General features: G+C 35.1%; 1 protein-coding gene across 8 annotated transcripts in view; it reads right to left on the bottom strand.

Moving 5' to 3' along the window:
- The window catches only part of Epha5 (EPH receptor A5), a 378,563-nt gene that overhangs the window by 93,324 nt on the left and 272,619 nt on the right, over positions 1-12,620 (bottom strand). For all 8 annotated transcript variants that reach the window (XM_008833254.2, XM_008833253.3, XM_008833256.2 and 5 more), the window contains 2 exons: positions 6,352-6,476; positions 430-589 (listed from right to left, as the gene is read on the bottom strand). In XM_008833254.2, the coding sequence (XP_008831476.1) occupies positions 430-589; positions 6,352-6,476 (285 nt within the window). The remainder of the gene's footprint in view (positions 1-429; positions 590-6,351; positions 6,477-12,620) is intronic.

The following is a 12,620-nucleotide window of genomic DNA, read 5'->3' as shown; positions in this document are numbered from 1 at the left end:
TAGGAAATTAGACTAGATTCTGAGTGCACCATTTACTTGTCTTAATTCAGTGCTAAAGAAAGCCCCCTGCGGAATTTTCCTAGAAAGACTAAAGTAGCATAGTTCAATAAAACAAGTAAGAAATAAATGGCAGTAATTCAATAAAGCAGAGGAGCTAGGGAAGAAAAGTCTTTAAAAGCGAGGTTTAAACGTTTCTTAAGATGCCTGACATAGGGTCTCCCAGCAGACTAAAGGGAGGAGAATCAGCCCACAGTGTTAACCCGCAGACCTACCATTATTGCAGGACCGAGGCTCCTACCTAGAGAGGTCAGGCCTGGAGAGGCAGAATCCAGGGAAGCTGACAGAGTGCCCAGGGAGCTTATCGATTCACTGGCTCTCTTCTGGTAACCATTACAGAGACACGTGTTGACAGTAATTAAAATGACTTACACACAGGGGTGGTTTCAAACTCAAATCTTCGACTGAAGACACCATAGCCTGCTGCCGTGCGTGCTCGAATTTGGAAGACATACACCGAAGCAGGTTTCAAGCCCTCTGCTGTAATAGTGGTCTCCTTAGACTTGATAATTGTGTAGCTGGTCTCTTGGTCCTTGAATTGCACATGTAACACACAAAAAGGAAGTCATCAGCATATGAATTACTAATTACAGCAAAAGAAGAAACTTCAAACAGAACTAGAAACCAAAGACTGAAAGAAAGAAAAACATTTCCCCTACCCAGAAATATGTGAGGATTTTAAAGACTTTATAAAATATTAAGGCGTTTGATAACACACTATCTACTGATCTATCATATTTACCTTTGGCAAAAAATAATTCATAATTTAACAAATATTGAATGAGATCATCATTTGACAGACTTAGTTTATTCTTTATTATTTGTGTCTTTGTTTTCTCAGAAAAGTTTTATTGGAATATGTCTAGTATGCTTGTTAGTTGTAGAGAAGGCTGAAATTATCTCACATGTATTCACATTAGATACAAGTGCTAAATCTTCAATGAATGTGATGTTTATTATATTTAAAGCCCATGAGATGAAATATGTACTTCTAGAAATCTTTTATTTTAATTAACAAAGTCTAAGCAGGAAGCAATAAAGACAAATTACAAAAATATAGTATAATGTTTTCCCTTGTAACAAATGTCCTATTGTCGAGGAATCAAGTGAATTTGTAGATGGGGATCAAGTAGAAAAGAAGTGTGAAGCTGCAGCAAAGAAAAGATGTTCCTGTTTGGATTGCTGAAGGACAGAAGCCTGTAACAACCCTTAACTCCTCACTCTTGAGTTTGAAGGGTTGAGCCCAGTCACACAATGATATGCTCTGTTCAGTGGGTTAATTTGTGCTTTGATTCTGAATTTTCTTACCCGTAAAACTGAACTAAAGCCTGTTGCCTGAGTTTCTTCATCAAGGTCTGGTAAGACTCAAACAGGTAAGGAGTGTGAAAATATTCCATGGGCCTAAATACATAATTTAATTTGTTCTCGAATTTCCTAATTCCCCACACCAAAGGTCACTCCTAACCACTTTCTGTGACACCACCTATACTACCTAAAACATACAACCTATAAACATGCTTCTCTTAAAACAGCTAATCAGTTTTTTTTTAATTATGCTTGAATATAATGAATTATCAAAGACTAAAATTTGTCCAAATTTATCAGTAATTAGGGATGGTCTGACTTCTACTAGAAAAAGGTTTTCTGATTAATTCTAGACAGATGCTGATCTAGAGTTTTAATGCACAGGTTAAATGCTTGATCTGTAAAATACTGAGTAAATTTTATTAGTACATTTTACAAGCAATTTAAAGTAAGTCATTAAGTACAACAAAGATGTGCCTAAATGCCAATTCCTTCATTAACAAGCTCTTCCTTATCTTTTGCTATTTATTGTTACCTTATAGTAAATTCTAGAACACGGGTAAAAATTCACTTCTTGAAGTTTTCCTTCTAACTATTGTATATAGCTTTTTATTAATATTGTTACTGTGTGTTCTGAGGATGATCCGGTTTATGACTGAAGAGATATGGTTAGATTATTTACTAGTTTTCAATACTGAGACTAAATAACATGGTGCCTCAATAATATATATTCCACTTTGGTTAGGATTCTAACAATAACTTTCAATAGGAAATGATTAAACATCTGTTTACTAATATGATTTTCATTTGTTTGAAGGGAGTTTCACTTATTGAAAAATCTAGTCTAAAACTATTTATTTTTATTTATTTACTATAATTTTGAATTTCTTTGAAAACAATTACATTTATAATATGAAATAAGAAGGATGTGTTTAAGGGCACATGGGGGTTGATGTTAAAATTCCAGGTACATGACAAACTAAGTAATTGTGTATATATGGGTATAGACTTGAAACCTCCAGTTTTTCTCTTTAAAAATGGAGATGAAGCTCTGTCAACAAAACTGAGAGAAGATATGATAGGATTAAAATCATAATATGCTGATTCTAGATAAGCCTGATGACTTGAAAAAGCTTGCATAGTTGAAACTAATGAAGACATTACAATGAAAACATTTTGTAAAAATATTATTTTTTCTTTTGCCAAAAATAATTCAAAAACAAAATCACAAGGAAACTAGAACAGCATTCTTAAAAATAATGTGTGATCTATTATCAATTTTACAAAGAAGACACCACTCTCTGATTTATGACTAACATTAAAATCAATTAATATACCAAGTGAATGATCTCAGTATCTTCCAAAATTTACTTGCATTCCACTCCTTAAATCACTTTAATATGCTAATTTTCTTCCTATCACTAATGCTAGATACACCTCTTCAACAATCATAAACACCTGGCTGCCAAATCCCTGGTCAGGGTTGGGGCTTTCAAGGCATCAGTGGCCCAGCTGAGAAAATGAGCTATATTCCCCAGCTGCTACACAAACACTGCTCACATGTACAGAAGGGAGGGTCTCAGCAAAAGGAGCCAGCTGGCAAACAGCCTGCGCAGGGACAGCATCCCTTTTCTTCTGTCTTTAATTAAGAGATGGCAAGAGGCCCATCACCAGGCCAGAGCAGAGGAGCCCAGTGACCTCTATTAGAACAGGGCAATGGTAGGTAGGCATGCCAGCTGGCAAGTGTGTGTGCCCTGGAAGGCTGTGCCACCTGTGACTGGCCAAAAGCCATCCAATAAAATAGTGGTGTCACTCTGAAGGTTCCAAATGAGCTCTGGAAACCTACCAAGACTCCCACCTCAACATGATACAAAAGCTCATTATCTCTTTTTTTTTCCTTCTAGAAGTGTTAAGAAAAATCTTTCTGTATAAATGGACATGCTTAATGACTTGGTTTGATAAAAATTCAGGGTATTAGTAACATTGACAAAAAGAGGTTAATAACTTCTACAAACTACTATATAATACAAATGTTTTGCTGTTTCAAACATACGTACATGGATAACTTATATTAACTTATTGAAGACATGCATGGTATCCTTTTTCACCAAATGAAATATTTTTTTGTGCATGCATGTATATCTGTGCCTCTGTTTATGTGTGTGTAGGTTCACAACACATTTGTACATATGTATGGAGCCCAAAAGACAATTTCTTAGTGTCACCCTCAGAAAACCATCTACCCCCTTTGAGATAGAATCTCTCACTGGCCTGGAGTTCAAAATAAAAAACTAAATTGACTGGTCAACAAGGTCCAGATTTGCTCCTGCAGTACCCCTGTAGCCCTAGGATGGAAAGCACCATACACCATCACACCAATCATTTTTTATTACTTGTGGGTATCTAATTTAGGTCCAGATGCGTTTTCAAGCAAGCACCTTTCCAACTGAGTCTTCTACCCTGACTCAAACCATATTTTAGCTGGTACGGAGCTAACAAAGTGTATTAATATGACATTAAACAATTAAAGAACAAATCATGTTGAAAAACATAATTTAAAGTTTTCTTATGAATAAAAATCATTCTCCAAAGTAGATGAAGTTCCCTAGATGTAGGAATGCAAGAGGAATCCTCTCTGTGACATGTTGAATAACTTTGTTTCCAAAGAAGCAGCAAATTAAAGAATAAAGGGAACAGATATCTTTGCCCCTACTCAATATTGTGCAAATTTTGGGAGGTGGTAGCAATAGCAATCCAAGGTTACTAGGCAATGAGGCAGGGAAGAGAAATAGGAGGATTTCCTTGAGGGAAAATGTGAGTGCTGTTAATTAGTTCAGCTTATTAATTTAGCCGAAGAAAAATGACATGGACTTAGAAAGTACTTGACAAACTTTTGGAATCAGTGCAGTTAAACTATGTTTCAGCTAAGATAAATACATAGATCCATTTATATTGTTTTTTTTCTGTTCAAACACAGTTTTTCATTATTGAGTTTAACTTCTATTAAAATCAACTTAATCACCATAAAATTGGGAAATATAAAATACTTATAGATGAATGTAGTCTGAGTTTCTCGATATTTGTATATAAATCTACAGAACTTTTCATTAGTATAGAATATTAAGGTACACAAAAACTTAAATAGGGAATGGAATCTTAATTTATAAATTATTATTCCACAGAGAATGTTTTCATGTTGTAGATCTCTGGAATTCAAATGTAGTTTTGATTATTAGCCCCCAAGACACAGGAATCACTGATGCCACTCCACTCCACTGCTTCAGCTCTGTTTTTCTTGACAAGAAACACTGTAAGCCATACTAAAACATAATTTTGTCTCAGAGGTGTTCTTTTAGAGCATTTTGGTGCATTTAAAATATATTTTTGGTGGGTGTGAAGAAGTGCCAGGAAGGATAGTAGGATAGAAAAATAACGGAATAAAGTATAATGAAAATGTATGAAGATGCTATGATGAAACCCATTGTGTTTAGGCTAATCTAAATAATTACTCAAAAAAATAAAAAAACATATAAAAACATTTTTTTTCAAAATATCTTTAATGTATCATCATTTATGCTTCCTAATGTGCCAATAGATACAGATAATGCTGCTATTATACCAAGTGATTATATATTAACAAAATCAAAATATGAACACCACAGACATTAAAGGCCTAGACATAACATATAGATCGTTCTCCTACTACCTCATATTTCTGAACTATTGCTTTATATTTAATCACAACTTTGCATAATTCATTGTTGAACCAATTACCAAATGAAGAAAAAATTAAATCTAATCCCCCAAAACATGAGAAATTATCAATAAGTATTTTTTCTTAGACTCCTTTACCTGCATATGCTTAGAGTCCTAGATTTTTAAGTTTGTATTAAAGCATCTTGAACACTTCACATGATGATGATAAGAAGGACCACTTATTCCTGCTCTCTTTTTGCACAATCTATCTTGTGCATTTTCTTAAATATCATAACGTTATGAGTATGTACTTTGTTCTAATCACATTTATTCTTCCTTAAAAGTGGAGTGACGTCCCTGGGAGTTTGTGAGGAGCTCTTGAGTCAGTGTAGCCCACTCATTCTATCTATTAGGATCTGCTTCTTTGTCCTGTGCTTGCTTTCCTTTCTATTCCCACTAGCATGAAGCCACCACTTGGAGTCAAAGCCCACAATTCACCTATTGAAAACGTCCTGGGCACCCATTTAACTTCTCCTTGAATACTTTATTAGAAAAAAGATTGTCCTAAAAGTATTCCATTTAGGCCAAGCCTACAAACAACAACAACAACTACAACAATAAGAAAACAGTAGGACAGGATGGGAATGTAAAGACACACATGGTAGTTCTGTATTGCAGGCACGTAGGCCAGTCCCAATAAAAACTATAAATTCCCCACGAGTGTCCAGAAATTTTCCTCCAATATCTATCACTTACTTGATTACAGCCAAAACAGGAAAAATGATTATTACATGTTTTTGATCCCAACAAACATTTTGTTAAAAAATTTAAGTATGAAATTAAGACACAAATTACTAAGGAGTAAAAAAGCTTGTTCTCATGAGGCCCTGTCTCCACTCTGGAAGATTGGAAGGTAGGCTACCACAAATGCCTGACATTTAAGAGGATTCTGTTAATCCAAACTCCAGACCCCAAAATTGCAGAGTCAGTGCTTTAACCGAGGAGCTATTTCCCCATGTCCTGATTTTCTCTTCTAATGTAGAAGCCAGTTAAGCTGACTAAAAGTCACTATCTAAGAGGCCTCATAGAACATGATGGACTGCTCACTTCAGGTATTTGGCCCAAACCAGAATGACTGAAAATAAACAAACAAACAACAACAACAAAAAAAAAAACCTGTCATTAAATTTTCACATGAAAATGCAACATCCTCTTGTAAACATTGGATAATTTCAAGTGCGAAAAAGTAAAGAAAAAGAAGAAAGTTTTTAAAAAGAGTTATCTTAGTCCTACCTTTTCAAAATACTTGATTTCATATTCCAGGATGATACCATTGGGGCGATCTGGCTCTTGCCAAGACAAAGAGATGCTATTCTTTGCAATTTTTCCCCTTTTCACATTCGTGATTGGAGACGGAGCTGGAAAAGAACACAAATAAACAGTAACATTAATAGAGCCCTGAAGTTACACAGTCTTTTGCGTATCATGAAGTAATTATTATTAGATTATTAATTTTTCTTTCATCCTAGGGAAAAAAAAACAGTATTTTCTCTATATAAGCAATGCAATGATTATTGTCAACCAATATAAATTAGCTAACTATCCTAAGAACTTTATAGTAATACCAGAAAAGTATGCTTTTATCTTGATCATCACCCATATATTAGAATTCAGGCAAATTATTTTACATTATTTATAGAGTGAAGATATTCCTGGTGAACTAATATGGGTTATTATTTGCAGAAATATCATTTAATAAAAATGCAGTACTTATTCATATTCTAAACCTCCAAAATATGTAGATTCTGTATCCTATAAGAGAACAGTACATAAGCTAAATTGTGTCTTATAAAACATATTGAAGAAACAGCCTTGATGTTTGCATTTTATTCCTTCAATTTCAGATTTTTTAGTGATTTTCAGGTGCAGAATATTTTTATTCCATGCTGTGTCTTTTAATTCTTTAAAGATTTTTTTTAAAAATTAATTTTGTATGTGTATGTGTGTGTGTGTGTGTGTATGTGTTTCTGTGTATTGGTAATACATGTGAGCAGGCACATGAAGAGGTAAGAAACATTTGATTTTTCTGGAGCTGAACTTATAGAAAGTTGTGAATCAACTGATGTGGGGGCTAGGAACCCAACTAAGGTCTTCTAGAGAAACAAAAGGTGCTCTTAGTCACTAAGCCATTTCTCAAATCCTAGATTCTTCTTATTTTTTAAAAAAATGAAAAACATTATTATTTATTGTTATTTTAGGTGTATAAGTATATTGTCTGCTTGTGTGTAAGTGCACTCATGTCATGCAATGCCTGTGGAGGTCAGAAGAGGGTGTCAGATCCCCTGCAACTGGAATTATGGACAGGTGTCAGCTAAAATATGGATATTGTTACCTGAAACCTGGTCCTCTGCAAGAGCAGCCAGTGACTCTTAACTGCTGAGTCATCTCTCCAGCCCCTGAATTCCATTTCTTAAACATGACAGTTTAAAAATTATATAGACTATTTCAGAAACATAGCATACATATAATGACCAAAGAACTTGAAAGTAGTATTAAATTGTAGTTGGATTTCTTCTGTAAAAATTGTGATTTCCTGTCAGTTCTAAGAGTAACATTCTCTATAAAATCCTAAGTTTAAATGGATTTCAAGCGAGGGAAAAGTTTGGTGTTATGCAGCTCTTTGACCAAAGAATTGAGGAGATGAGGAAGCATACAAGAGTAAACTGCTACCTGGCTCCCCAGTTCACTAACAGAAACTACAGGATCATCTCATTAGATGCAGAAAAAAGGTCTTTGACAAAATCCAGCCTTAATTCATCATAAGAGTCATGGAGAATCTAGGGATACAAGGGGCCTATATCAAAATAATAAAGGTAATACATAACAAGCCCAGAAACGACACATTGAATGGAAAAAACCTAAAAGCATTTCCATTAAAGTAAGAACATAACAAGAATTTCCACTCTCTCGTTCCTGTTCAATGCCCTATTGAATTCTGTATTGGAGTAATAAGAGAACTATAAGGATAAAGATGATAAAAATTGGAAAGAAAGAACTCTTTTCCATACACAAAAGATCCTAGAGACTGCAGTGGAAAACTCCCAAAACTGAAAAATATATTCATCAAAGAAGGAGGATATAAAAACAAAAACCAAAATTCAGTAACTTCTAACTACAAACTGATTGAGAAAAAATAGGGAAAAAACCCCACACATGATAGCTCCCAAAACCATAAAATCTATTGGAATAAATCTAACCTAGGATTTGAAAGAATTTTACAAAAAAAAAAAAAAAACTTAAGTATTTGAAGAAAGAAACTGAGAAGATGCCAGGATATGGAAAGAACTCATATGTACATGGATTGGTAAGATGAATACTGTGAAAATGGCCATACTATTACCAAAACCAATCTACCAATTCAGTCCAATAATCATTAACATTCAGACACACTTTTTAACAGAATTTGAAAAAATCTCAAATTTCATATGGAAACAAACAAACAAACAAACAAAAACACAAGATAACCAAGATAACACCAAAGAATAAAAGAACTTGTAGCAGCATTGCTATTCCTGTTCTTATACTACAGAGCTGTAGCGATAAAACCAGCATGGTACTGGCATATAAACAGACACACTGATAAGTGGAATATAATTGAGGACCTAGATTTAAAACAAACTGATTTTTGGCAAAGGTGTCACAAATGCACACTAAAGAAAAAAAAAAAAACACAACATTGTTCAGTGAATGGTGGTAGGCAAACTGAAGAACTTCCTGCAGAAAAATGAAATTAGATCCCTTTCTCACAATGCACAAAACTCAAATTGAAGTGGATCAAGTGCTTCAATATAAATCCAGATGCTCTGAATCAGACAGAGGAGAAAGTAGGGAATACACAGTAATTTATAGGACCCAATAATGCAAGAATTAAGTCCAACAATTGACAAATCAGACCTCATGAAACTAAAATGCTTCTGTACAGCAAAAACACCATCATTTGAGTGAAAACGCAACCTACAGAATGGAAAAAGTCAAAACAAAACGAAACGTTACCTGTTATACCTCTGACAGAGGATTAGTACCTAGGCTATGCAAAGAACTCAAAAAACTAAGCATTACAGGGCTGGGGAGATCATGCAGTGGTTAAGAGCACTGGTTGCTCTTGCAAAGGACCTGGGTTCAATTCTCAGCATCCACATGGTGGATACCAACTGTCCATAACTAAAGCTCCAGGGGATCTGATGCCCTTTTCTGATCTCCACAGGTACTGTGCAACATGGGTACACCTACTTAAATGCAGGCAACAATACTCTCACACACATTAAAAAATAAAATATTTAAAAACAAAGTAATCATTCAAAACGCAATTAAAAATCGGAGCAATGAGCTAAACAGGACATTTCCTAAGATGAATGCAAACGGCTGAGAGTATTTTGAAAATATTCAACATTTTTAGTCATCAGGGAAAACCAGATTAAAACCACTTTGAGATTTCCTGATATACAGCTCAAAGTGGCTAAGATCAAAAAGACAAACAATGGCCAATTCTGGCAAGGATGCAGAGATTAGGTTACTCTTATCCACTGCTCTGGGTGTGCAAACTGGAGCAGCCACTGAGGAAATCATGATGGAGATTCTCCACACAGCTAGAAATTCGTGTAGCATTTTATCCAGCCATTCCACTCCTGGGCCTATATCCCAAAGATGCTATACTTTCAGAAATACCTGCTCATACATGATAATTGCTGCCATTTCCAAAATAGCCAGATTAGAACCGCTTTGATGTTCAAGGGTGGATAAATGAATAATGAAGCTGTGGTAGCTATGGGCTATTGAAATGAAATTATGAAATTCACACAGAAATGGATGGAACTGCAAACAATCATTCTTAATGAGGTAAGTCAGACCCAGAAAGACAAACGTCACATATTCTTTCTAATAACTGGATGTTTGCTTTGAATTCATAGCTATGCATGATTCAGCTTGGCAATCAAAAGAGGTCAGGAAACTAAAAACCATCCATGGGGGGTCATATGTCTAGGAAGCATAGGAGAATATAGTAATATAAAGGAGGAAATGGAAATAAGAGAGTTGAAAGGGTTAAATGGTGCACAGAATGAAAGGGCACTGCAGAAGAGGTTGTATGGTTAAGGGTAAGTAACACTAAAGTCTTTAGGAAAACACATGGAAATATACCACTATAGAAGCTTCTTAAAAATATACATATTCATTTTAAAAAGTAATTAAAAGGTTACTCATGTTGGGAAAATACTACCCCAATAAATTAGGCTGGAAAATAAAAGCCCAGTTCCAGGAATGGACTCCCTATTTTGAAGCTGTTGACCAGGAGTCCCATATACACTCAAACAACATTGACCATGCCCCTGTACTTCATTACCCACCAGAACTTGACAGAAAGCTTTATTTCTGAAGATACTACATGTATAAGCAGTAGAACAAATAAGGACAAAATAAAACTTGTGCAAACTTCAAGGTCTCGTCTTTACTGGCTGGCATTCATAATGCTGGAAGGTGGTATGCATGCTACTGGAAGAGAAAATTAGTCATCAGCTCTACCCAGCTGTGAATCCTGTGAGCTACAACTGGTCTGGCAAGATAGTCCCACCAGCACAAGAGCGGCATAAATTCATGGTAGTAACCAATCATTTTATAGTTGGATTTACGGTAAGCTTCATAGGATGAGCCCATACCTGACATTGATATCAAGCCTTAGAACCTGAAGCTTGACATGTCACAGGACATAAGGGAGAGCCTACTGCCTTCTTCTGCTAAATAGACACAATATTAGATTCCTTATGACTTATTGTTATACCCACAGATTAATGCATCTCTTAACTATCAGCAGAGAAGTTTCTTATGCATCTGTGGTTATTAACAAAGAGACCTTCAACTGGCCTGCATGCAGAGAACAAGAGGCTGCAAACTGTTTATCCCTGAAGAGGACACCTGTATCAAACTTCTGCCTCTCAAAGCTCAGATATCATTTGGAAGAGGGATAGAAAGATTGTCATAGCCAGAGGTGGTGGTTGGCCACAGGGAAACATTTTCCATACAGCTGGGCAGTAGTTATTTATATGAACTCACAGAACTGGTGACGAATTGCATGATCAGTTCCTTGTAAACTCAAGTCATTCAAAATCCTTGCATAGACACAGGGAAGTGGGTAAAAACATTAACCCTGTCTGAGGAACAAAATAGAGTGCATGAAATTGATAGGGCTGATTAGTAAGGGGTGGCATACAGGAGAGGGGATTTAAATAAGATCATAATATATTGTATGAAATTCCCCAAAAATCAATAAAAAGGGAAGCAATTGTTTGATTTAGTCATGGTAATATTTTCAAGTCCTGAAAATTACTTACCACATAAAAGATTAATAAGCAATGATTGACTAAATGTGTGGATAGGTGAGTGATAAATACATATATTGTGTATGATTCAGTATTGAATTTATCACATTTTAAGTTCATTTACTAGTGTAAGTAAAATCATAAACAATTTTGAAATGAAGCTATTAATAAGTGCCCATACAGACACAAACCAGCCTAAGCTGGAATATTTTGTTATTCTTTTTGCATTCATCAATGTTAAATGTTTTTTTTCAAATTCAGTTTTCATTAAAATAATGTTTCAGAATGGGGGATGAAGAAACCTTTTGAACTCAAAACAGTTTAAGAATAATTTTTTTTTCTGTGACAGGAGAATATCTGCACCATTTGGGTACAGATTTTGGAAACGGACACTGACATTCCTGGGGCCAGAGCAGTGATGACACATCCTGACAGGCAGCAGCCCTTTGGCAGTGTGAAGTATTTCATCAGCATCATGCACATGAAAGTATTGTAACCAGATCCATCAGTTTCTCAGGGCATGTTCCAGCTATCCTTTTTCACTCCCTCACTGACACTATTTCCTAAAACTCTGTAGACTTCACATTTTTTTAGATAGAGACCCTGTCAAATGAGTGATGACATAAAGCATTCCCACTTTGCATAGTGTTGTTGAATGATGTCAAATTACCAATCTATCACTATTGGACGGCAGTGTTGGGGAGATTTTTGAGAGCACAAAAAGACTTCCAGAAATTCTGAGTTGAAGCTTTTAAATATGCGTGATAATATTTCAAAGTGTGTCTATCATGGAACTTTGTATGTGTTTAGAAGAAGTACATTTATTTCCTCATCTTTTATCTGCATTTTCTATTGAATTATAACATCCATAAAAGAAAATCCAAGAGACGGCAGTGTTGGGGAGATTTTTGAGAGCACAAAAAGACTTCCAGAAATTCTGAGTTGAAGCTTTTAAATATGCGTGATAATATTTCAAAGTGTGTCTATCATGGAACTTTGTATGTGTTTAGAAGAAGTACATTTATTTCCTCATCTTTTATCTGCATTTTCTATTGAATTATAACATCCATAAAAGAAAATCCAAGAACAAAGGGCAACATTGAATTCTCTCTCTCTCTCTCTCTCTCTCTCTCTCTCTCTCTCTCTCTCTCTGAACACTCATTTTCTATTCTACACCTTCTTATAAGGAAC

Source organism: Nannospalax galili, unplaced genomic scaffold, assembly GCF_000622305.1.
Source record: "Nannospalax galili isolate Female #2095 unplaced genomic scaffold, S.galili_v1.0 scaffold433, whole genome shotgun sequence".
Lineage (NCBI taxonomy): Eukaryota > Metazoa > Chordata > Mammalia > Rodentia > Spalacidae > Nannospalax > Nannospalax galili.
The sequence above is the reverse complement of the archived record's forward strand: the minus strand, read 5'-3'. Positions and strand labels throughout refer to the sequence as shown.